Genomic DNA, 26,325 nt, shown 5'->3' on the forward strand with positions numbered 1-26,325 from the left:
ATGTCCAGACTTTTGAAGATATGTTTCTTTTTGATATCAGTGAATCATGCTAAGATTACACACAATCAGAGCTCTGAAGGTAAGACCAGAACTCCTCTATGAAGGATGTATTTTGTGTGGATGGAAAAAGCTAAGTGTAGTAAAATAGATGCAGTACTGTTTAGTAACTAGGACCATATTCTCTACTTTCTTGACTCCAAGGAGTTATGCCAGCAAATAATTCAACCAAGATTGCTGATTATTTAATAGCCTTTTGTTTTCCCTGTTTTTCTGTAAATGCATTTAATCAAAACTGTACTAAATGCTTATAAATAAATTATATGTGTATATATAATTTTGATCACTGCATACAATACATGTATTTTTGTATAACAGTTGAATGGTAAAACATTAAATCAACTTTTAGTAACAGGATAATCTTTTACAGATTTGCCTCCATTATTACACAAAGCTGTGGTTAGTATTTTTATTTGGTCTCTGTACTAACATTTTATATTATAATCTAAAAATAAAAATTTGTTACATATATTTACCATTTTTTCCTTAGGAGGAAGTAATAACTGGGAAATATCTGAATGGTAACGTACAAAATTGTTCCCACTTATGCTTCTAAAAGGAATTAAAACTCAGTATCTCACCATAACTTTTTATGTTCCATTTTTCATGTGTAGCCCTCCTTGATATACTTCATTTTCAGAGGTAATGTATTACTCTCACCAGCTTGATTTTTTTGTATTGTCTTGCACTCCTGATATGATCTGTTTAATTTCCACAGAACCTGGAACATGATGGGTAGAACAAGATTGGCACATGCAATTACTTTTATTTAGATCTCCTGTGAGAAGTATTTCCTCTTAACAAGGAAAAATATGTTTTTCATGATAGAGCTAAAAGCATGCATAAAATGAGGCTGAGAATAAATATCTGCTACAGTTTTCAAAAGCTTTGATAATTAACTTTCTTCGTATGTTTCAGAATGGTTTCTTAAGTAAATTAGAAGCAGTTCCAGCTTTCTGTCCAACTCCCTCTTTCAGTCCTGCTCCATTAGTCCCCATCCGTCCCACTTCCTCCAGCTCCTGGCGACTTTTGAATTATTTGCTAATTTTGTCTAAATTTGAAAAAAACAGTATAAGCCTCAAAGGCAATTCCACTCCTACATATTTTGAGAAAATCAATGGCTGTGTAAAGAAGACACACTGAAATTAATGAGTCTGCTGAGGGAAAGGCAGCAGACATTAGTCACTGTTCTTTCTTTCTACAAGCAGATCAGAACAGGCATAATGGGGTGCCAGGAAGCACACCTATAGCTCCAGACTAGCCACAGCGCAGCTTGTCTCATGCCTGGAAATAGTACTAATGGCAGCATGTTGAAAAATTGAGATTGTTGTGGGCTGTTGTGGAGTTAGATGAAAAAATACGGTTCAATGAGGAACAGTTATGTAAGTTTTCATTGCATTAAATAGGTCAGCTATTAATCTGGTTAGGCCAGAAAGCTGAATACTTATGTCAATATAGTGTTAGTAGCAGTGTTTGCTTTTCTTATTCTTGATTTGTCTTGTAATTCCTATTTTCCATGTTATATTGTTTTACTGGCATTTTTGTTCCTGTTTTCTGTTACAGTTCTAATGTCTGGACAGCAGATATGCTTACAAAAGTCATGGCATATTTTCATGCCCAGGAAGTTATGTTTACTTTTAGCAGCCTACAGGTTTGTGCCATTTAAAATGCATTAAAATTTTCATTTAAAATAGAATTTTAAAAAGAAGCAACCTATGTCTATAGCCAAAACTAGATTGTCAATAACAGATAAATAACAGATGTACAATGTAGCAGGTAAATAGGAAATATGAATAGGTTTTTTGATTGTCTTTTTCCCCTAAGATTGCAGGAGTGTGCAAGGCAGAAGTAGTAATAAATAAGATCTTTTTGCATTTTCTCTGATGGAAAGCAGATATTAAGAGTTTTCATCTTCAGAAATTGTTTCTGAATTGAGTGTATCCACATGCTGTTTCTCCACAAAATGGCAGGTTTCTCCCAGATTTTGACTGTGACTTTGACTGTTCATTGCTTCTGATGGAATGAGAGCTCCAGACCATCCTACAAAATGCATCCACATGTAAAGTTCCTCTGAACTCTGTTTTTGTAAATTAGCAATGTGGAAGTGATATAGGAAAAAGTCGTTGTTCTTTATCCCTGGTCATTATGGTTAGTTATGAGCTGGTTTAAATGGAGTTGTAGCCTGCTAATCAAAACCTGAGCCCCTTCCTCCTCTCTGCACACATACACGCACACTCTGAAAAAGGAAAGTGTCAAATGTGCAATCTCTGAGCCTTGGGCATTCCCTGCAGCCCACGGCCATGTATCTCAACAGCACTCAAACCTTTTCCCAAGCTCCATTTCACTGTCACAGCTCATCCAAACCTACATGAGACTAACATTGCCTTTTCCCATTTGATTAGATTTATTAACAGTTTAAGGCTATAAGCAGGCCTGCAACCCTTAGACAAACAAGGACCTAACTATGTTAATATTTGTTGGTGGCAATGCAAGATAAGCAAAGACAACAAAGAACAGTTTCAACTCAAATTCCAAACTAATTCTGAAATGATTCTGTCAGGAATTAGAAGCGATTTTACTCCAGTCTGGTGCTAATGAGCCTTACAGTACTTTCTATTCCAATGTTATAATTCCCTGTAGATTTTCAAAACAGGCACAAGATTGTTAACTGTTAATGCAGCTTGATATAAGAGAGAATATTTTGGCCTTACGACCTGGTACAGACTTTTCCTCCCATCTAATTGCATATTTCCTTCATTTTTTTAAGTAATGATAATGTGCACACTGTACCTGATTTTTTTGAGCTCTGGGAAAGTTTCATTTTCACAGCTTTGCTGTGTGAAGCAGAAAAGCATTATTACTCTTGTTTTACGAAGTGATAATGATAAACTGAGGCATTTTTGTTAAATGTCCCACTGGAGAGGATTTGCTTATGAAGCCAAGAATAGGAATTTAAAGTTAATGTCTTCCAAAATTACATTTAGATTATTTTTGTTTACAGTTTGTGTTGACTATAGTTATTCTAGTCATTGACAACACAGACAACACAGGAGCTAAGCACTTATCTCTCCTTAAGCAGAGATTTTTCAGGGAGTAAAAGATGCACCTAGTAAAATACTATGAGCTTTTTGTATATTACTCATACTTTTTATACTTCAGATGTCCATAAAAAGTTACCTGAAGAATCTTTTATACCAGCCCAGGCAGCTACTGTCCGAATTTCAACAGCTTGATCAGCAGCAGTTCCAAACTGCAATGAAGTATCTCTTCAACAGCAGAAAGGACCATCTTGTAAGTCACCTTGCACTTGTGAAAAAGAAAAGCTTCTGTCAGTGGTTTAGATAAATGGGAAAGTGCCAGACTGGGGTCTCACAGTGCATGCCATGCAGTTACTTAGCTGTCCTGGATTGGATTCCCAGAGCCCCTCTCCCTAGGTTGGACTTAATTAATTTAATTCTTGTTGTCTAAAAGTTTGGTTCCAAGTCAGTCGTCTGGATTTTGTCTGTAATCAGTGGAGAGAAATGCATCTCCAGATGATTATTTACCTTCCAACACAAATATCTAAGGTAGCTAGAACCAGTTGTTCTCAGGGAGTATCTGCTTCTCTTCAGTGCCTAGAAAGAGCCAAGAAAGTCAAATCAGTTATCTTGTTGATTAGTTATGGGAGCATGCAAGCAAATTGTAAGGCCATTTGGAGGAGAGGGAGCATAACATCATTTGCTTGCCTCTGTGGTGTGACCCATCTAAAAAGTCTTGCTCAAAGTCACTGAGTGCCTCCCGGGGAGGATCTCCACTGCAGGGGTGACATAATAGCCTGATGTATGAGAGCACCTGGCATCTCCACTGCCAGGAGGAAGGGCCTCCAGCACGGGCATTGCTGAGGGGGTGGAGATTAACCTGGGAGAAAGGCAGAGCATTTCCCCAGACACATGAGGTAACTGCCCAGAACAAACACTGTATAATCCATTATTCAAACAATGGTGGTGCAGCTCCTGCTGCCAAAGTACGCAGGATAGGTGTGCAGCATGCACTGGGAGCTGGAGCAGTATAGCATAAGCCCATTCAATAAACTGTAAACTTTATCTTCCCAAATGGCATACCCAGTTCTTCCAGGACTGATAACATTGCGTGAACAAATCACCAGGCCTGGGACTGTCAGCTCTCAACAGTGTCCTAGACACTTTGACTGATGAGACAGCAACCTAGTAATCCATGCCCAACCAGGGTGACTTTATTCTCTGGGCTTGGTTCTTTGATCTTGCCCCATCTTCTGGAGGAGGTGTTTGTAGTAAATAGTTTGCAACAAATACTGCACAGAAAAGGTCTATTCTAGAGATATCTACATATTAAATTAGGTATGAACTAATATCCATTAAATTCTGATATCCTTTCATTTTCCAAGTAACTAATTCTTTCATGAGAGCACACACTATAACTTCAGCAATTTTGGATTATTTTTCTGGTTTTCATTTTCGTTTTGTCAGAAGGTTCAAGCTGGTCTCTGGCCATCACCAGAAAGGAATTATCTGAAGTAATGCAACCAGACAGTACTTTGCAGCTATTTTTCATGAGAACAGCACCATATTTTTTGAAGAGTGCTTTCTGTCAGGCCTCAAAATGAACAATATATTTAATTAATCTAAGAGATGTTCTCTTAATCCCTTATTACTTGCAGGAAATGGGAAATATTATTCTCAATTGGGACAAGACTAGAGAGAGAATTTTTCAAAGCCCAGGAGTAAACAGGACCTTGTTCTTTATAACACTGGATAAATGCTTTCTGGTTCTGAGTGCTTTGGACTGTGTGGATATCCTGAGCCAGATTTTGCGTGTGTCAGTGGTGAACTATCTCCAACCTGATGTCATTGGGAGCCTTCCAAATGTTCTGCTGGAGGATGCTTTCAGAAACTTGTAAGCCATTTATTTTCCAGACACAATTAATACTATGTAGTATTTGCTGACTATATCTACTTAAAAAAAAGAGGTTACTATATGGTCTCAGTCCAATTTCCACATACAGCTTCCTGCTTATGTGTTGCTATTTCTAGAACCATTTGTCCATGTGTGTCATTTTTAAAAAATAAACTCATTAGTGAACTGACATGCCCTTGTATCACTTAGGTCAACAGTATTCAAGGACCTCTATGACAAAACGTCAGCAATTACACAGAGAGCTCTGTATGGCTGGATGAAGCAGATTCTACAAAAATCCTATAACATGAGTGGTATGTTATGTACAAGGTATTTTCTTGTTGCTTATTATTAGAGAAAAACAATCAGCAAAAGGCCTATCCATTGTATTGAATTGTTTCCCAAATTTAACACAGGTCTGTTTAAGTGTAGATGTCTTGAACAGCTTTGCTCCAGAATACAGTAACATAATATATTTGTTATTCATGGCAAATAGTTCTCCAAAGATGCTTGCTCTTCATCCCTTCTGCACAAAGTCTCTGTGCTCAAGTCCTTTTTCTAAGACTTAAATAGGATACAGTTGTCAGGTGCTCTGCACAGGCATGTTTTTCACATCTGAATTCCTATTGAGACTAGAAAAACAGGTCTGTCTCAGAATACATTAGCCAATGCACTGTTTAAAAATAAATGCAGGATGTTGTGGCTCGTTCAGAAAAGGGACAAGAGAACAACCAAGTTAATTAATTCGGATTTTATGCATTTTACCACATCTGTTTGCCTTGTTAATGTGTCTTAAACAGATGTGCCACAGCTGGGACAGTGCAGGACAGGCTCCACGAGGGGGCTGTAAAGCGACAGCGGCACTGATGCAACAGAACCCGTGCTTGGGTTTCACTGAACATCCCAGCAGTGCTGTCATGGGAGCATTTTAGACTTTTGGATGTATATGTTCTTCCTCTTTCCTGGAAATCAAAGGGAAAATGCCTACATGCTTCAGTGGAGCTAAATTTCACTCTTGGAACTTCTGCTGTTTCAAAATATCAGAGTAACCCATTAAGTAATAGAGAGGAAGTTCACGACACTGCTATGAGGTGGTATTACTGCCAGCGCATTACTGGGGAAGCAAAGATGCAGAACTTGCCTGATGATACTCAGCAACCCTGAGAAAAGCCCACAGCATCAGACGTTTTGGGTTGTGTCTGAACCATCTGTAAAAGATCACGCAGATCAGTAGGGACTGGGAATTACCATGCCTCTCTTACCTCCTGGTTGCTGCTTCAAATGCAAAGCAGTGCAGATACGGTGAATTCACTCCTGAAGGCATCAAGTGTGGACTGTTAACCAGGTAGTTCTGGTAGTATGAGTTGCAGAATCCATCAGCCCTGAGCAGGTATAATTGGACTGCTACCAACATCCAGGTTGGCAAGTCTAAAGCTCACTCAATTGTATCTGCACACCACAGGTCGCAGCATGGAGTGCAGGACAACAGAAGAGTCCTGCAATAGTCTGGTTTTTTTGCTTTAACTTTATATGTGGGTAGCACTGGGGAAAGTAAGTAGCTCTCTTGCAGAAGCAGGATCTTTCTCACTGAAGCGCAGCAGAAAGAAACTTTAAAGAAGCCTCATATTCGTGGTGCTTACAGGGCCACCTCCCAAGCATTTCTGCTGGTTTTGGAGACACAGAGCACATCACCATGTCTTCGTGGTGTCTGCAGAAATGCAGAGGCCTTTCCATCATTCTGCTTCTCCCTGCAATGTCAGGCAGCCTCTGCAACTGGATCACTGGATGAGCAAGAGATCACATCTGGCTCCTGTGTCTTAAGAGTCAAACCTTTCAAGAAATTTCTTTGTCACTCAGCCAATTCTTGCATGTTTTGTATTAAACATGCAGAGGTATTCAGAGATGAAGCATGCTGATAGCCCTTGCAAAAACAGGAGTCTGCAACTTTCGAATGTTGTACCTTATTTAAAAGTGTCAAAACAGTTCTGGGGATCATAGCTACCGCAGTTGGTAATTGCAAGTCTGGTCTGCTAAGGCCACAGTCAGCATCCTTAAATTGTGATAGGTTATTTTTTTAGCTCTTCTACCCTGTCTTTTAACTCTTTTAATATTCCTGGTAATGGGAGGTAATATCACTTCAAAAAATGGAGGCTTGACAGACAGGTCTGCTGGGAGCATCGTCTTGTCTCAGCTAAGGAGTGTAGATCTGTGTTTTCAAAAAAAATCCTTACTAAATGGGGTTCTTCAGCTTCTGGAATTTAAAAGCTGTTTTTTCAGATACTGAAAACTCTGCAAAATGCACTGATGATTTTATTTTAACAGAGCTGTGACTATCAGCACTGCTAAGGAATATGTTTAGAGTTATCACACTTTGAGCCATCCAAATTATGGTACATTGGAGAAAACACCATCTTTGTGGCTCGAAGTATCCACTTAGTCCATAAATCCTTTTTCCTCAGGGATATTTGGATCTTTTCTCCATTATTGCTATTGTGTATTGCTGAAATGAGTGGTATGATCAATAATAATATATAGATATAGAAAGTGTTACAAAGTATCATGCCTTCCTGGTGTTCTTAAATATTATATTTTATTAGGAAAACTGAATTTAAAAAGTGCTGCTCCATATTTAATACTACTGGTTTAATTTTTTCTGTCTCATACTTTATCCATTTTCTATTTCAACAATATAAAATATTAACTGGTTTCATATGAGAAAATTTAAAACAATTGAATCATTATTTAATTTTCATTTAAAAATGTATGGGTTCATAAAAGTGCAGTGCTAAAATCTAGCTAATAGAGGGAACCTGTCTCTCTGTGCTAAAGATTTTTCTGATTTGCAGCTATTTTCTTGATTGTTTACCAATAACAACATACTGGGTACAATGTATTTGAAAAATAATTACTTTCTTAACACTGTAGTGAGTATTTATTTGTACAAAACAGAGTTCAATGAATCAACTTCTTGGGTCAGTGCAGAAAACTTATGGATTTTGGGAAGATACATGGTTCATCTCCCGTTAGAAGAAATTCTGAAAATTAGTCTCAGTGAAGTAAGTAACAAAGTGTGGTTGACTATATCCTTGTCAAGTGATGTCAGCTGTAAACAATATGAACACAAATGCAAACTTCAACACAAAAAAAAGTTTATATATTTTAATTACTTAAAGTTAATTTCAATCCATTGTCAACCAAATATTCTTTTATTTTTGGAATTTGAAAGTTTCTATCATTAATATGTAATTGTTTATCTGTATCAGGCTTCTGTGACTTGTACTGAAAGAAAGATAGGGACCAATGACAGAAGACCCTCAAATTATTTGACAGTTTGACAGAGAATTGCTGTCTCAGCTTTAACTTAAAAAGTACTGTATTATCCAAATCTTTGTCTTCTATATTTTATTGGATGCAATTGTTTCATAATCCTGACACGTAATTTTGTTTGCACTGGTCAGATTCGACTATTCATTAGCTACGACAATGCAACAAAACAGTTAGACACAGTGTATGATATCACACCAGAGCTTGCACAAGCTTTCCTGGAAAGAATAAACTCATCAGGATTTGATATGAGAAACACTTCAACCATCTACAGGCAAGACTGCTTTGCTTTTTCTTTTATGGCTGTGTATGGAGAAAACAAATAAGTAAGAAGAAAAGAAAGGAGCAATAAGTACTTGATGAAGTTGTTGGTGTAGCATAGCTTTTTTCTTCCAGCAGAAAAATGTAGGCTGAAATCCAACCCTGGTTAGCAACAGTGAAGAACTGCTAGTTTATTAATTTCTGCAGGTGTGTCTAATTAGCTAATGCTTCGTCTCCTGCTCTGCAGTGAGTCTGTAGTATTAGTATGAGAACTACAGCAGTACCTGGGGGACTCAATCAAAGCTCCATCACTTTGTGCTGTACAGCAATAAAATAAATTGGGATAGCGGGACATGAGTTGCATTGTCTGTTTGAATCACAGAAGATGGAGGTGTTTTGTGGAAATCATGTTACAGTTAGGATTTAAGGAGGAAATCTCGGCTCATGCCAGCCAGTCCTGCAAGTGGTTTTTATTTGGCATGTGTGCCACCAGAGAGGTCACAGAGCGAAGAGGTGTAAAGCCCATCCTGCAGGGTAGAGAGGAGCTACATTTAAATGCATGTGACTGTTGTGTGTGTAAGCAGGAAACTGCATTTTTAGGGCTGTCAAATCAGCACTGAACATACTTTGACAATAATAGAAAAAAAACAAAATAAATTGCTCTTATTCATAAATACGTAGTAAGCATGAGTTATCTGCAAGAAAATGCTGTGCTCTACATTTACATTTTAACTGTCCTACAAATAGATGTATTTAGTCCCAAGTCACTGCTGTTTTTTTGTAGTCTCCTTGGGGGATACCTTGGAGTTTTAAACTAATGCAGAATATGCTTTATGTCTTCAGAGCTCCTGTCATTATTGCAATGTAACTCACTGACTTCCATGAAATATCGCTGATTGCTGGAGATGTAAGCAAGAGAAGAATTATGCCCACACTCTAAATTTCAGTGTCAGAAATCTTAAAGATTATTTTACCACTCATGAGAGGTGCCACATTCTCACAGAGGAGAGAAATTTCGTGCTCCATAATCTTTAATATATTCCACTTTTACAACACACTTATTTTATATTACTCATTTTAACCATACTGATGATTTAAATGCTCTTTTACTTTAAAGAAGTAGTATTATTCATTGCTGCTAATCCCAAAGGAGATGAAGAGCTCTTGATGGCTATGCAATAATGCATCAGGAGGTAATTATTTGTTATAAAAATGCGGTCCCATTAATTCAGATACAATGAAGCAATACATTGTTATATTGAGGGAATAGAGGAACTAAGAGCTAAGCTTTTCTGTGCTGCAGAAGTTTACCGAGTTTGTGATAGTGCTGCAGCATTGTCTGCTGTAGATTTAGTTCATGTCTGAACATTACTGTCTAGACTCTGCCTACGCCTGCATCATTGAATTACTAAAAACAAAGCCTGTAGCAGGAAAGCTGGGCTTTGTATGTTCTTGTCATGTGCGAACTATGAAAGCAAAAGCTAGTTGTTTACAGTGACAGAGGATTGATTCAGGCTTCCTACAAAGGAATGCATCACCATCACTATGAAGTCCAGAGAGAGCAATGCACAATTCAGATCTCCTTTGCAAGGCTGCACATAATGGTAGTAAGTAAGCACAAGGCCAGTGTCAGGAGGCCACCTGTAGCAGGTGCTTACCCTTGGTGGTATGACTGCTACTCTCCACCAACTATGGTTGTGTTTGTGCTTTACAGAGGTCAATGGAAATGTTGACTTTAATTTTATACAGTGGGTACTGTGTAGGAAAATGAGCTCCACATCTTGTTTACAGCACTGCCTTGCAAACTGCTGTGCTGGCACAACTAAGACAATGAGCCTCAGCACGTTCTCTCCTAACCAGTGTTGAATTGGACAGGTCTTCATCCATCAGCCAGTCGTATGTTTGATGTGAAATACAGCAGGCTTTGTTTAAACCTGAAACCATAAAGAGACTATGTAATGCTCTAGCTGCTGCTCTGACACGAATGAGTTATGTTGCATGTGAAATCCAAGCAGGATTTAGAGTTCAAAACATTCAATCAATCCAGGTAAGAACTCAGCAAACCACTTCTAGAGACTTATTTAGCCCTCCATCCTTTTCAATGCAGAGATTATATTGCAAACTCTGCCAAGGGGAGTGGCGTCATTAGCTGGGAAAATCCAGCCATGGACAAGTGGAACCAGGAAAGTTAAATTTCTGACAGCACCAGGAATCTGGGTAGAGTTCAGCTGAATACAGAGAACAGTGCATATGTCTCATACCCAAATTTCAGGCCATGTGGAGTTTTAAAGATTGCAGCTTAAGGAACTAGTGACAGACAGAAACAACTCAAGTTCTGAGTACAAGTAGGATATACCGTACTATATTTTGGTTTCCTGACAATGACACCTTTTGTGTCGGAAGTTAGCTAATGTATTTTCTTCTCTAAAGGCTAGGTTTATTGGTTTGCTTTTATGATGACATGGAACAGATGGATGCTGCTGTGGCTCGGGCTTTACTTCATCAGATGATTAAATGCAATCAATTGAGAGGTTTCCAGGCTGAGATTCAGAAGGTAGGTACAATGCTAATTCTTCTTGCCTAACCTAATCCTGAAAACAGAGGAGGAGGAACTTTCTTCTTGAATTTGAAAAGAAAAGACTGAAAAATGACTGGAATCTAAGAAATAAGTGGAAATAGTTCTTGACTGTATAACACAAATAATAAAAGCCCTTTTTTGTGTTTCTCTTTTTTACAGTGCTCATTCTTTTCTCATTCTGTTTCCTCCTGTTCAATATTCCTTTGACAATTGTGGTCCTATTTTTTAATTCTTATGAAATGTGTGGTCACTAAATGGTTGCCAATGCCTATTCCAGAAACTCCAGTTAAGGTTTAGGGTGATAATGAAAATTGGTTCTTGGCAGATTTTTATTTCCCATCTGCTTTTTTGTTTGCTTTAGCTGAAATCTCAACTCCTGAACATTGCCATGCAAAACCAGACACTGAATGATATCCTTGGATCTCTGTCAGATGCCGTGGTTGGCCTAACTTCGAGTCAGCTGGAATCTTTGTCACCTGAAGCAGTACAAAATGCTATTGCAACATTAAACCAAGTCTCTGGGTGGGCAAAAAGCCAAGTTATGATTTTATCCAGTAAATACCTCTCTTATGAAAAGGTACATCTGATAACAGCTTTCCTACCGTCTATTTTTAAAAGTGAAATGGCTTTTTTGCAATGAGAAGTGTAGATTTTGAAAAGTCTAGTACAAGACTTATTTTAGTACTGAAAATTTTGTTTAAAACAAATAGAAACATTCAAGATTGTACATCCCAAAGTAATTCTCCAGTAACAGAGAGAGTGACTATTTGCATTTGGCAGCTGTATATATTATTTTGTCTGTTATGACTGCCCCAGGCAGAATTTGCATGATCAGATATCCCAGACTATATTCAAATATGCTGTGATGGAAGGAATCAGGGTCCTTTCTGAAGCTTTTAAAAAAGGAGCCTCTGAGAAAATTGTCGCATTCATTTCCTGGACAGTCTTGTCTTAATTGAAAGAAATCTGAGCAAAGTGCATCCCCAGGCAAGAAATGTATTAAGTATTCAACAGTAATAGTTCTGATTTATTTATTAACCTTTGCTTTTAAATATACTTTCTTTTTGTTTGTGCTGTTATCTCTGCAGGTTTTCTCATTTTATAATGTTAGTCAAATGGGCGCATTGGTAACTGGTATTAGCACGCAGTCATTCTACAGCATGAACCCAAAGGAGCTTTCTCAGATTATTTGTGGCATGCTATCACAATACTTGTCTGACTTGACTCCTGCACAACAGCAAGGGATCCTCAGGAAGGTGATTATGAACTCAAGTGTGTACCAGGTTCTCTTTGCACAACAGCACAATAACCAAATATGCAGAGCATGATTTAAAATGTTGTTGCAGAGAGATGTGTTTCAGCTCAATGGTTAATATATCCAGTGTTTTTTCTGAACACCAAGTATATTTTGAAGGCTGTCTCTTGCTTAGTCCTTCTGACATTTTTAATACTGACATGTTTTTCCTTTATCCTCTTAAGAGAAATATTACACAGAATAGAAAGAAGGGCAAATCCTGTAAATCTAGGCATCAGTTCTGAAATGCCATGTATTTATCTATCCCTCTTTCTAGATAGCTGCATCTGGAGATTTTTCCTCATCAGTGAAAGATATAAAAGGAGCTTTCTTTAAAGAAATATCTCTTTCTGATTTATGGAAGCAGACTGGATATAATTCTTCAATGATGAAAGAAAAAGAGCTAAGAAGAAGCCAGGTAAAACTTATTATGCAGTTCCCATTCCACTGAAATTTAGTATGATGGAAGAACAGGAAAAGTGTTGTAATGCACATGTGTTCAAGGAACATAGGTTAAAGGCAGGAACTGCCCCAAATATATCCTGACATAAACAACCAGAGGTCACTTAGAGCCTAGACAGCGTTATGAGACAATGTTACAGAAAGGGAAGCGTTAATATACTGAGTTAAAAAGTCTTCAGGATTCTGGCCCATATATTTTCTCTTTCCAGTACTGTGTACTAAACATTTGCATGTACCATCAGCCCTTTGGCTCTGTCCAGATAGATGCAAGGTTGGACCAGGTGATCTCCAGAGGTCCCTTCAAACCTAAATTATTCTGTGGTAGTGCACCATAAATATGTTTAGCAGCATCCCGTAGTGCCGTAGTGACATCACAGTCAGTGATGTCTTGTCTTGTGAAGAAGAAATTCAGCAGTGGATGCTGAACCTTTTGGTTGGCCAAACTGCACCATAGAAATTACTTTAGAGTACATAAAAGAGTTAAGCATACAAAACCTTGAAGTAGTTATTACCTAAACTTAACTTACAACTGAATTACCTAAACTTAGCTTTAAATATGGTTGTTTTTATTTCAGGCTTTGTATCTGTATGAATTACTGTCTAAGAAAAACTCTCCTGTTGACCTGCTAAGGTATGGATGATAGTCTCTCTTGAAATAGAGTTTAAGTCTAGTTTTGTGATGAGAGTGACTTTGAGGTAAACATAAACATTCTGTGGTTATTTTCTACTGTCCTAATATTTATTCATTCCTTGGTACCCCAGGATAATTCACCTTCCTCATTAAAAAGGGTCTCCAAATTCAAAATCCTGATCAAAGCATTGCAGAGGTTTTGGTATTTTAAGGCTCAGTCAGTGTTTTTCGATTTGATTACATTTTTACTTTCAATAGTCTTTTGGTTACAAGAAAGGGGAAAGAAAGGTGGTCAAGTTCCTTAGGACATGGTTGTAGGGAGTAAAGACTAGATCCTGCTTAAATATTAATAAGATTGAACTTTGCTTTTTCCTAGCAGCACAGGACAGCTTGTGAAAGGAGTAACTTGTCAACTCATTGAAAGTATGGGCACAGACTTTTTTTTAAACACTTTTACATTCTTTGAAAAAAATCTTCATCTGCTTTCTCCCTATCAGGTAAAATAAAAAAAAAAGACTTTGTGTACATAAACATACTACCCAATAGCCTAACTGTAGGTAAATTAGAATTTGGTTACTTGTTTTTTTAATTTTTTTTTTCAAAATCTTGTGTGTGTGAACTTGTCTGTAAACATATTTCATTTAAATCCTCTATGTGTGAATTCATCTGTTATCATACTTCATTTTGACAATTACACTTGTGACTTACAAATTGCAAGAAATTTCTTCCAACTTGCTAATACATGAGTAATTTGTTTGGAAATATATAGAATATATACGTTTTGGAAAAATACAAATGCTCTCATGCACCCAAATACAGAATATTACATCTCTGATGTCTTCAAAAAGAGAACTCTAAACTACTTTTAAAAAGCCAAAGAAAAATGCTCTCTGAAGATAGTATGCATAGTTTTATGTGTGCTAATTTATAAGCTGTAATAAACAAACGATATTTTCATTATTCCTCAAAATTTCCAAATGTTTAAGACCTCAAATTTTCATTACTTTTAGGTTAATTGTTTGGCTTGGAAGTTTTGGAAAGTCTCCAGTGCATCTATTCCTCCCTTCCTCTTACTGGTGCTTCCGTAAGTTATATCTTACGACATCTTAAGTTACTGCATTTGTTGCAGTAGATTCAGAGTAGTCCTGAGCACTTTTTTAACAACCTCTTCAGTCATAGGAAAACTGATGATTCAAATAAATGGTGACTTATAAAAAGTGGTCACTGATTGTAGCCCAAATCTGTATCGTGAAAATTGGTGATACCTGATGTCTTGTAGTGTAGCCCATTTTCGTCACAGTTGTGGACTCTTTTGCATCCTTGAAATCTGTCCACCTTGAAGCACTCTGTGTACAGGCTGAATCATGGTGCAGTGGTGTGACAGCAATCAAAAAGCTTGTAATGTTGCTGCGAATACTGTTGCTGATATCTGCTAAGGTAAAGGGATTAATTCGTTGGGCTTTCCTGAGCACAACTGTTTAGAATCACAAAACTAACTTAAATGTAGCTTATGCTGGATTTCCCCCCCCACACACACATCCCAGGTTATGAGACTTGCTTTGTTTATTTGCTTAGGGATTTTTTTGGGAGTGGATGTGTAAGACAAACCCATTGGGTGCTGCCCAAGCATATTGCTCTGTATGGTTAAAAACATTTCAGTGTGTTTAAAGACATTTTTGTAAGTCAGCAAAATTTTGCATTATGTAAATAGCCAAGTAATATTTAGTGGCAGCTTTTTTCCTTAGGGGAAAAAAAAAAAATCACTGTACCTTGACAGAAACTCCTGCATTGTACAACTTGTTAATTCCCCCTTTTCTTTATTTCTTTCTTCCTACATGCTTAAAGGGATAAAAGGGAATGAGAACTAATCTTTTCCTAGAATATTTTTAATTAAAAAAAAAAAAAGAAAAAAGGATTCTGTTTGAAAAGGCTCTAAAAACAACAAAATAATAAGACTTTAATACAAGGCTTTCTACAAACTGAAGCGCCAAGTTATTTGGCCAACAATTGCATGATGCTTGTTCAGGGCTGTCATAAGTTGCTGGTTCTCTTGCCTACAAACCCTGGTGAGGCTGGGCTTGTGCAGCTCTGGTATGTGCAAAGGCTGCCTGCCACTCTGGATGGAGAAGAGCACCATTTTGTTTTATTTGGCAGGCCTTCTTGGACTTTGATAAAAAAGAAGCCTACTCTAAAATCACTTGTCCTTAACCCACCCAATCACATCTTCATTCATCAGAGAATTATTCCTCATTAAAAGGAGAAAGGGGAAAAGTTTCTGAACTGTAGACAGTCTTGTTTCATATGGTGTTAAAGCATCTCAGAGCACTTTCATCCACTTGCAGCTGTTTATAATCCTTAGCCATTTTTGAAGATAATGTGATGTGCCAATGAAGAAGCTGTAAATTTAAGGTGAAGATTAATTACAACTTTTCTGGCCTGGCTGGTCCAGAGTTGTCTCTGAATTTTTCTGTCATCACAGAGTTTATGGCTGTTGTTATGGATGTGTGAAGGTCAGGTTTACATTCTGAGACCGTTTTAATTCTTTCTGCAGGGTTGAGTACCTCGAGAATGTCTCAGGCCCTTTGTGTGTCCCTTTCATTGAAAGTCTGGGGAAGACTGAAATGGACCTTTTGAATCCAAGCCTTCAGAAAAAGAATGCTGTGATGCAAAAAGTACAGGAGTGCTTGGTAGGTATGGCTAGGAGGTGTCACCAGTGGAGGGGGAGCTGCAAAAGAAGTAATCTGTAGTTAGCCACTGGCAATTCTAAGCTAAGTGAGAGTGGTTGATTAGTTTTCTCTTCCTTTATTGTCATGTGGTGCATCACTAAGTTATCCTGCCTACTTGTACTCTCCGGTCCACATGCACACACTTATGATCTCTTTTATGCAGTCAGCAATCTGAGACACAGGCTCTCCTGCTCTGTGTTTGTGGAGTGAAACCGTAGCTGAGGGACTCTGGGAGCTCAAAAGGCAATAACACAGCATGCTAATTTCTTCAACAGCACAAGCAAGAGCAGCTTAGACTATCACCCAGCTCAGAGAAGCTCTTAGACTTCATGTTTAAACAGCAAGGATTTCATTGCATAGGCTAGACTGTGCTTAATTAGACCCACTGCCTAACAAAGTGGACACTTAAATATTTTAAAGACATTAACAGAAATAGCTTGTTTGAAGTGCCAGTAATACTGAGTTCTAGGGCTCAGCTGTTGTCTTATGCTTAAGGCAGAGCAAAATATTGGTGATTTTCTGATTGCACAAATCCAACAGCAGCGATATGCTGATTTACCAGACTGCTAATTTATTCCTAACAGAGGTCAGATGTCTGCAGAGCTCAAATATCCCTGTAACCACTGAGCTACCCAGAGCTGCCTTTGAAACAGCTCTGTGGTAAGGATTTCTAGATCAACAAAAAAAAATTGTGTTTTTTTCATGTAGATCAAATTAAGACTTCTGTTTGTAAATTGTTCTCCTGGAGAAATGGAGGCTTAACTGGGATCTTACCAATCTATATAAATACCTTATGGGAAGAGAGTAAAGAAGACAGAGCTGGGCTCTTCTCAGTGGTGTCAGTGGAAGGACAAGAGGCAATGGGCACAGGAAAATCAAAATACAAGAAATCCCATCTAAACATAAGAAAAGGGTTTTTTTACTGTAAGGGTGTTTGAGCACTGGAACAAGTTGCTAAGAGAGGTGGTGGAGTCTATTTTTAGAGGTACTCAAAACCCAACTGGCCAAGGCCCCAAGCAGCCTGCTGTAGCTCACCTGCTTTGAGCAGGGATGTTGGACCAGAGGTCTCTTCCAAACTCAGCCATTCTGGAGCTCTGTTTGCACATACCACTGCACTTCATACAGTTATGTCAGTCACCATCTACATGAGTTCCTGACTTACACATCTATATTCTTATGGGTTTTTTGTGTACTGTTCAATTTTATTGTTCCCTGCCTAAAGAAAACCTTTTTGTAGCTTCCTTAACAATTTTCCTTGACAACATGCATGTTACAAAGTGTTCTCATGAAATGTCTTTGCTGAGCACAGTGACCTGGCCAGGGCAGCCTGGAGCTGACCCATTTGCACCTGGAGCTCCAAGCATCACTAGTCCTGTAGAGCTATGGGTGGCAATGGAAGCTCCATGGGAGAGGTGGTGGTACTAGAAGGATTTTGTGAATTCTGCTGTCTGGGAGCTGCAGCAATCACCAACTTTTAGGGGAAACTAGTTCATTGATGTACTGTGAATATTCATGTCCTTATACATACTGTCCAGTCCTATAATCCCTAGTGTTTTGACAGCTGCTGAGAAACCCCTCAGAGGGTTGTGACAGCAAAAGCTTGTGGCCCTTTTGCCATGAGGGGCCATGTGAGGGCCTGCCTGCTGGACAGAAGTGCACCACCTCTGCAGGTGTGGACACCTGGATATGGAGGTTGTGGCAGGACATTTAGTTTTCATTATTTTTTGTGTGTGCTTCAATATGAAATAGAGAACACACTGAAACCTCTGACAAGGTCTTATTAAATATCAGCATCTGCATTAGTAGAAGCAAAAAATATAAAACAATCTAGGCAGAAACGGTAGATTAAGTTGCCAGTGCAAACTGTTGTATCTTTGTTCCTTAAAGGGTCACAAAGCTTAAATGTGTTGTGATGCAGTTGAGTGACACAGCGCAAGAGCCAAGATTAGCTCTGCCAACAAGGTAAATGTTTCTTGTTTCAGAATGGCTCCATTGCTGATGAATATGATGTTGACCTACTTGGAAATCTAATCTGCCACTTATCTCCAGCCTTTCTACGTGGCAGAGTGTCCCTGAAGGCAATGGCAACAGCCCTTCATCAATTCAAACTCTGCCAACAGCTCAACCATGAGCAGAAGATTGAAATTAAATATAAACTCCTTGAGTTATATGGGTAAGGTATTAGATATACTACCTTGCTTATGCTGATGGTTAAGCCATGCAAATACCAACTGTTTGCTTTGCCCAGATAGAACTTCAATGGAAACAACACAAAGTAACGTCTAGCACTGGCCCAACTTGGGATCTCTGTCCACTATAATGACATTTCTGTTCTTGTATGTAACATGATAACTGTGGAACAAAATACAGCCCCAGGGACGTCCTGCATGACTTAAGTCCCAGAGGAAGAAGAGAGAAAATGTAATGTTTGAGGAGGGGCAGGCAAACAAACTCTGGCATGGAAAGAGAAAGGGCGTTACAGGCAAAGAATGGCACAGGAATGCAAAGAAAAAGAAAATGGAAGTGGGATACTCAGTGTGCTGGTGATACAGATCCATTTTATTGAATCATGACATACTGAGCTAAATAATATTTTATTTTATTTAGAAAATTTTTGTCTAGTCAAACATCCTTATAGTGGAGCAACAAACCAAATAGTTTTCTGTGAGAACATGCACTAGTAACAGGTTTGTTATTGGCATCTTCTTCAGGCTCTTTCAGACTGAACATTATTTATCCAAGTGCGTTTTTAAGTCAATCACCAACTGGGTTGGCTAACATTTGTTAGATTTATGTCAAACAAACAGGCCAAACCTGCTATGTACATTCTGAAACACCCTGCACCACTCAGAACTGAGCCTGAACTTAATTTTTAAGACCTGAAATCCCTACAAGTAATTTAGCATGTTATTGCAAGAGATATGGTACCTATCGCAGAATTGATCTCTCATACAGAAATGGCATAGGTGTCATTAGATGTGGCTCTTCAAGGTGTTAGATCTGCCTTCCATAACTGTTGACATTGCAGATTAATGAAATAGCAGACAGTAAAATAACGGAGCTAATAAGGTATGGATTTAAAACTTCTGTTCCATTACCTGTATTTTGTGTTTCTGTTCCTAGTTTTAAAAAGGCAGTATTAGCAGCAGACTGGTGCCACACTGGGTTGTTTAGTGAACTTGATCCTTTCAGAACAACGGGAAAACTGTCCACTTCTAAGTGTGTATGGACCTATTTTTCAAAAATGTTGAGCACCCACAGCTCCTGCTGACATCAGGGAAAGTTACAGTTGCCCAACACCAATGGAAAACAGCCCCCGTGCACCTACAAATAGTTAAATATTGGAATAGAGGAGTAGGTTTGTTGTTTTGTTTTGTTTTTTAATTTATAAGCAAGTACTGGCAAGTATTGCTTGCTTGAAGTTTTAGCCACATTAGTCCTTAGTATGAGATTCTTGGAAAAAGGATGGTTTCAGTTTTGGTTATGAGGGTTCTCCTTCTCTTTTGATAACATTTTGCAGACTGCTGTTGCAGTATGAACCTGATAGAAAATGGTAAATTTTCTTTTAAAAAAATATTTCACCTTGCTTGAAGACTGTAATGCTAAGAACACTATGGCTATTGAGGGGAGGGAGAGAGCTCCCTTATCACAATGTTTGAAGTCTTCCTCTGAATATATTGAGAATTCCACTAGTGCCCTATATGTCACAGAGAGATGAGAAAATACAATTTGATGTTTATAAGCATGATTAATCACATTGGCGTAGAAGTGTCTGTGTTTCCTATAAGATACAATATAAGAAAAACTCTCAAGTTTTGGTATAAATTCGATTGCAAACTTTTTTCATCAATAATGTTATCCAAAATAATTCTTCAGCTCCCCAAACAACTGGACAGCTGAAACAACATTAGATGTTGGACCATTCACAGCTCTGCTGTCAAAAGAGGAATTAAAAGTCCTTGCTGAAAAGGTATGTTTTTATTATAATTTTTAAATTTGTAGAAGGTGATGTTACAATTTGGATTTGTAAATGTCATAATACAGTCTAAATTATGTAACCTGAATGCTAAACAAGATAAATAATTCTCTTGGCAAGGAACTATGCGTTAATGTTTCACAGATTCTTGACTCCTTCAAAATTTATGAGATTTTTTTCTTGACAGTAATGGTAGTATAAACAATTATTTGCATGTATACGCTGATAATTGTACATTGTCATTGAGGAAAAAAAATGGTGCATTTACAGTGACACAGACTCAAACATTTTTAGTACTTTACACCTTGAAGTGTTGTTTCCTTCATTCTCTGTCTTCCAACCATAAAAGTTATGTTTCTTGTCCTGGGATCATACTGATCAAATTAGCATTTACCCACATGGCCCTTTGCCCTAGGGCCAGTGTAGCACAATTAACGATAACTGATAGCCTCAGCATTGCACTTTGTAGTTTCTTTGCCCTCGTTAGTTCTTAAAATCTTATAATTTTTATGTATAGGAGTAAACTATACTGGAATGAGGAATTCATTACTCAGCAGAAATATGTAAGAACAGTCAGCAGCTTTTCCTCAGGAGATAGTGGTTATAATTGACCAAATAGAATAGGACTCTCCACCTGAAGGGAAAGTAGCAGAGTGGAGGGGAGAGGTGAAAAAAGCCTAAAAAAGGTGAACAGGTTAACTTTATTTCTCATAATTTAATTTGGTCCCTGGCAAATTATGAACAAACAAAATCAAGTACTTTCTGTGCTGCACATACTAAAATGGTGGGACTCATTGTGCAGGAGGGTCTGCATAGAATCCAGTCAGGCAGTGCTCAGGTGTTGCCAGAAGCTGAGAGGGCATACAAGAGGGAGAATCACTCAGAATTTGCTATGTTTCTATTTCCCCCCCCTAACATATGCTGTTGACCTTTCAGTAGCAGCCAATTTACTCTCCTCTCTGAAACATCTGCACAAACAGAAAAGCAGCTGAGCTGTTATTAAACCCTGCTTTGCTGAGGTCTGCACAAGTCATTCCCTGCAAATTGATTTGTTTTAAAAGGGAGAAATAAGTCTTATTTACTCTTTCTTTCTTCCAAAGTTCCCAGATACCATTTTACAAATAGCAAAGACAACTGGACCAGTTTCTTCAGCTGAAGAGTTTTTGTCAACTGTATTCAAATCTGTCTCCAATGCCACTGCCAACATCGAATCATCTCTCACCAGACCTGGTCAGTATTTCACCTGCTCTCTGTGCAAAGTGCCAGATTTACAGTGGTGCCATTTTGGACTGTGATGGTGTGGTTCAAACAGATTTTTTGTTTCGCTCTGTCATCAAATGCATTCTAAGAAGCCAGACAATAAAAAGTAAAGCCTCAAGTAACTTAGAGGGGTTCAGACTTTTAGCAAAAACAGCAAGAGTCTTCATTCTGCTGCCCATAGTTGTCTGATGCATTAACCAATTGCAGAAACAATTTCATTGCAGAAACAATTTCATTACAGGATTGCATGGTTAAGCATCTCCTGGAGTGTTCCTGAGTGCACAAAAGAAAAGATGAATGATTTGAATTAGAGGTTTTGTTTATTTTTACTTTTTTGTTTATTTTTACTTTCCTTTATAATCTAAGTGAAAATCCTTGAATTAAAAGCTGTGAAGGTGACAAGTTACTCTTGTGCCAAAAGATTGCACATAGTTAATCCTTTGCCAGACATGAGCATATGTTGACTCGGCTGTTCTTAAATCTGATAGTGGTGGCACTGTGTTTTGTCTGTCCAAACGGACAAAGTTTGTTATAATCTAAAAGACATTTTAATCTGCAATCAAACTAATCTATTAGAATTTCTGGTAAGAAATTGATTATTTTCCTTGTATAACATACATACTTTGACTATATTCTATTATTACAGTAAATGTATTCTTTCTCTTACTTGAAAGTAACCCAGGCAGAATTTTTAAGCTATGCCACCTTGTGCCATGGAAAAGAACCCTGCTAGGGGAGAGGCTTTGAAAGCACTAATGGGAATTTAGGCCCCAGCAATTTCAAGAAGTTTGGTACTGTCTGTCTTTGTCTTTGAAAATTTCCCATTGGCTCTCTGCCTAACAGAATACAGGTCCAAGCTCTCAGCAAGCCCTGAGCCAACATGGAAATCCATCTGCTTGTATAAAAGCAACTCTGAATGATGACTGCATGTCTCTGGGAATGAATTTGCTCCTGATAATGCTGTATCCATATACAGAGAGAGAGAGAGGGTGTTCTACAGAGTTGTATTTTTGCATAGCCGGAAATAAAACCAACATGACCTCTGTTGATCAGAGGAGTCATTACACAGTTATGCTCTAAAAAAGCAGAATCAAGCTTGTAGTATGGCAGAGCATTAGTCCAGCTGTATGCATGAAATTCACTCTTCCTTCAATAAGAAAATAATCAGATCATAAATCATATTTCTTTAGGCATGGGCCACAGGACTAAAGGTTCAGCATCAGGTATTTCAGTATGCTTGTGTCCTTATATATGCTTTTTTAGGCCTCTGGATCACAACAACGTGAATCCCAAACTTCTCTAATCATACTAACTCATGTGCAGTGCAGTTGTAGAGCTGTCTCATCTGCATTGCAAGACAAATATAAAGCTGTCAGTGTAGCTAATGATCTTTGTTTAAGGATAACAGAGCTCCAAGGCTATGGAGGCTTTTAGTTCCTCACTTGGGGTGCACAAGCTCAGTTGGGGAGGAGTCTGGGAGATTAATAATTGAAGCATTTGTTTGTGCTAGTCTAAGAATAAATGCTTCTGCAGTCCAAATGTGGCACTGAAGTTCTGTTTCCAAACATAATCTTATCAACTCCACACAACTCAGATGGTTGTTTCAATAAGGAATTTAAATCACTAGAAAATTGGATATTATGAGAATGACTCTAGAATAACACTGATGCTCTTCATGCTACCAATCTGCTATTTTACATTTCCCACAGTTGAGTTCTGAACTATTATTAATAACAGTAACAATTACAGTGACAGAATTCTTACAACTATGTCTACATCAAGATAAAACCAAAGGCGGTGCTTAAGGCAAGATGAAACGTATGAGGCAAAACTGAGGACTCGTGTGTTTGAGATGGTACCACAAAGCAGTGGCAGTGCTGAACAAAGAATTCAAGTTGTTTACTTCATTGAGATGTTGTCATTTGTTATATGTATAACATGTTCTTCATCAAACTAAATGTGATTATATAGCAAAAGGAAGAGTGAAGTAGCATCAGATAGAGGAAGCAAAGCCAGGAGTCTAATTGGTATTTCCCTCTGTAATCGTGCCAATGTATCTGGTGTGTTACATGTAATAAAATCAATGTTTTTTTTCCAAGAACACAAAATATTAGGTTTTCATGACTTGGGGAAGGGAACTGCATTGTGTCTGGATGCATAGTATTTACATGATAAAAGCTGACCTTTTGCAGCAGGGGAAAGTGAAACAATGCAGCTTCACAAGAGGGTGGTGTAAAGGGAGAGCAGAACATCAGCTGGTACAGTGGAAGCTGAACAGCATTTTCGTTTGCTCAACAGATTCAGTCTTTTCAGTGTTCTACCCACTACTGCAGCTTCCTTTGATGCAAATAAATCCCTTCTCTCCCTCCTTTCAAAGTACAAATCTACTTTGTACATCCTCGCTTTATTTATCTGGGGGAGCTTAGCTCAGGCACAGCATCCGTGAAATTCTTGCTTTTTACTGGTAATGACCATATCTGAAGACATGTAGGGATTATTTGGCTTAGGTAATTATCTAATAAGGTTTTCCTAAATTAGTGACAGGAGAGAGAGGAGTAAGCAACCACATTAGAATTCTAATTTCTGCTTTCCATCAATATTAGAGGTAAATTACACCAAGAAAGACCAGAGTTTGTTCAAACACAGAATGGAAATTGTCTCATGTGATCATGCATAGAGTCAGAACCTGACCATAAATAAGATTTTTAAATATAGTTTGCCTGTCCAAACAGTTCTGTTGCAAGTGAACAGCCCTCTCTAGATCCTGACATTTTAACAACATGCTTGACATAAAGAACAGCCACTCTGCTTCTCTGACACATCCAGCTTCTGTCTTCACCTTGTTTAAATGTCAGGGAAGTCTTACGAGACATACATCTTTGTCAGAGTATTTCAGAGTAAAAGGACCTCACATGTCTGTTACTTTCCTGTTGAGCTGGATTTCACATATGTGCTGTTTGAACACAGAGAACTTTATTCAGCTGCAACATTTTTTGGCAAACAATGACATAGCTATATGAGACTTCTGCTGAGGTCATCCTGAAGATTTACATTTCATTCTTACTCTGAAGCAAAGCTCCCAGCAAATGGTGGTTTTACGTCAGAATAAGCCATTGCCTGGATTTTGATGCCTTTAGGGAATTAGACTTGAAAGAAACTTGCAAGATATTGCTTACTTTTATTGCAGACATCCAGATTTTAGTTTTATTGTGGCATCCTATATTGTAACTGTTCTGTAATATATATATATATGCTCCTATGTTCTTTTCCAGCATGCACTGCCTTTAGAAGACAAAGAATATAGCAATTTCGTGCAAGCTAGGCACATCCTACTTTTATATCCAGGATGTTAACAATGTAAATATTTAAAGAAATTATTTAATTGCAAGGCAATTAATATCACATCACCTCCATTTAATTCATAGTCAGTCACCCTCTTAAATCTCTATATTGCTTTGATTTCTTTTTTTCAGTCGTCTTGAAGAAAACTCTTGCTATTTGACTTTTTTTTGCAGATTGCCTGGGTACCAGAGCTCCTTCTTCAGATGAAATTATTAAATTAGCAGAAGCAAATGTCTTTTGGTCAGTTCAGGAACTGGAATGCATGGACACAGGGACTTTTGACAAAAATGTGGAACTTCTTGGGACTGTCTCAGGTTTTAACAGTTCCCAGCTTATTGCCTTGAAGGAAAAAGCCAAGCAGGTAACTATCCAGTCTGTGAAGGAAAATTAAATCCATAACTTGATTTGCTGTTATTGAACTGTGTAGTTCTAAAATAACTGTGCTATGGCAATGTCACTACTGCTGCAAGAATATCTATTGTTTATTGGAAGAATAATGTGAGATGGTGATTGCCCTTGCTTTAGAGTCGACAGGCAAGTAGTTTTCAGCTATTGGCAGCTGAAAAAGTTAAGTGCTTTTACTTTAGACTTGCTTTTCAGTTGCTTGCTTCTCACTTTTCATTCATAAATGAAAAATCAACAGGCAGTACTATAGGCTGTTTATTGGCCTGCTGAGAATTAAGTGCAGAATGTTAAACTGTCTACATCAATGTTAAATATAGTTTACGGTGGTATAAAACCAGACTGACTGAAAGAAGCTGTTATTAGCTGAATAAAGCTCATTCTTCCACCTTCTTGTCACAGGCAGGGACAAACTCATCAGTGGAAAATTTTAGGGAGGTAAAAAAACCACATGAATTTAGTCTGTCTTTACTAGAAATGTTACTGGTAAGTGCAAGTTACAGAAACACAGCAGGGAGAAGACCTGTATCTTTGCCTGGCTGTAGATTCATGGAGAAGAACGGGGCTGCAGTCTCAGCTCTCCTCAGCACTCCTACAGCACTGCTGGCACCTCTTTCTTTCAGAGTGCAGCAATGCAGCTCCCCTTGAGCTCCTCGGAGAGGGCTCAGCTCATATGTGATGCCCATGCTGCAGCAGCAGTGTGGGAGGCCAGGACTGAAACTTCTCCCTGTCTGACACTGCAGTGCAGGTTCTGTGCCAGAGTATCCAGGGCAGAGTGTTGTGCTGGGTGCAGTTCAGAACGCTGTGTGTGGGGCAGAGCATCAGCAAGGTGTCTGGGCTCCAAGCAGTACTGCCCTGGCCAGCTGTGGGCTGGGAGATAAGTCAGACCTTGCTCCATCCCTGTTGTTGGTGTTGCACTCCTCCCTGGGGGTGACTTCTTGCTGCTTTGTGGTTGTCTGCACTGCCAGGTAGTGTCCAAAACATACTTTTGTTTCAGCAAAAAAAGCCTTAGGGTGCAGTCAGATAAGTTATTGTGGTTGCAGAAAACTCAGAGGTGAAGAGGTTACCATCGCCAGCTTATCTTCAGCTTCCTGTCACCAG

At 38.3% G+C, this 26,325-nt stretch overlaps 1 protein-coding gene across 1 annotated transcript; it reads left to right on the forward strand.

The window, feature by feature from the left end:
* OTOA (otoancorin) lies at nucleotides 1-25,183 on the forward strand (the record flags this gene model as incomplete). The annotated part of the gene is made up of 22 exons (XM_010178983.1): nucleotides 1-79; nucleotides 428-456; nucleotides 548-578; nucleotides 672-699; nucleotides 1,621-1,708; nucleotides 3,217-3,348; nucleotides 4,733-4,968; nucleotides 5,179-5,282; nucleotides 7,918-8,024; nucleotides 8,427-8,566; nucleotides 10,984-11,107; nucleotides 11,493-11,708; nucleotides 12,220-12,387; nucleotides 12,703-12,843; nucleotides 13,463-13,518; nucleotides 13,898-14,015; nucleotides 14,529-14,602; nucleotides 16,070-16,205; nucleotides 18,227-18,417; nucleotides 20,121-20,214; nucleotides 21,321-21,450; nucleotides 24,996-25,183. Coding segments are annotated over exons 1-22 (2,610 nt in total), but the record flags the coding sequence as incomplete, so codon positions are not given.
* Nucleotides 25,184-26,325: the final 1,142 nt, after the last annotated feature.

Source organism: Mesitornis unicolor, unplaced genomic scaffold (genome assembly GCF_000695765.1).
Source record: "Mesitornis unicolor isolate BGI_N332 unplaced genomic scaffold, ASM69576v1 scaffold6012, whole genome shotgun sequence".
Taxonomy (NCBI): domain Eukaryota; kingdom Metazoa; phylum Chordata; class Aves; order Mesitornithiformes; family Mesitornithidae; genus Mesitornis; species Mesitornis unicolor.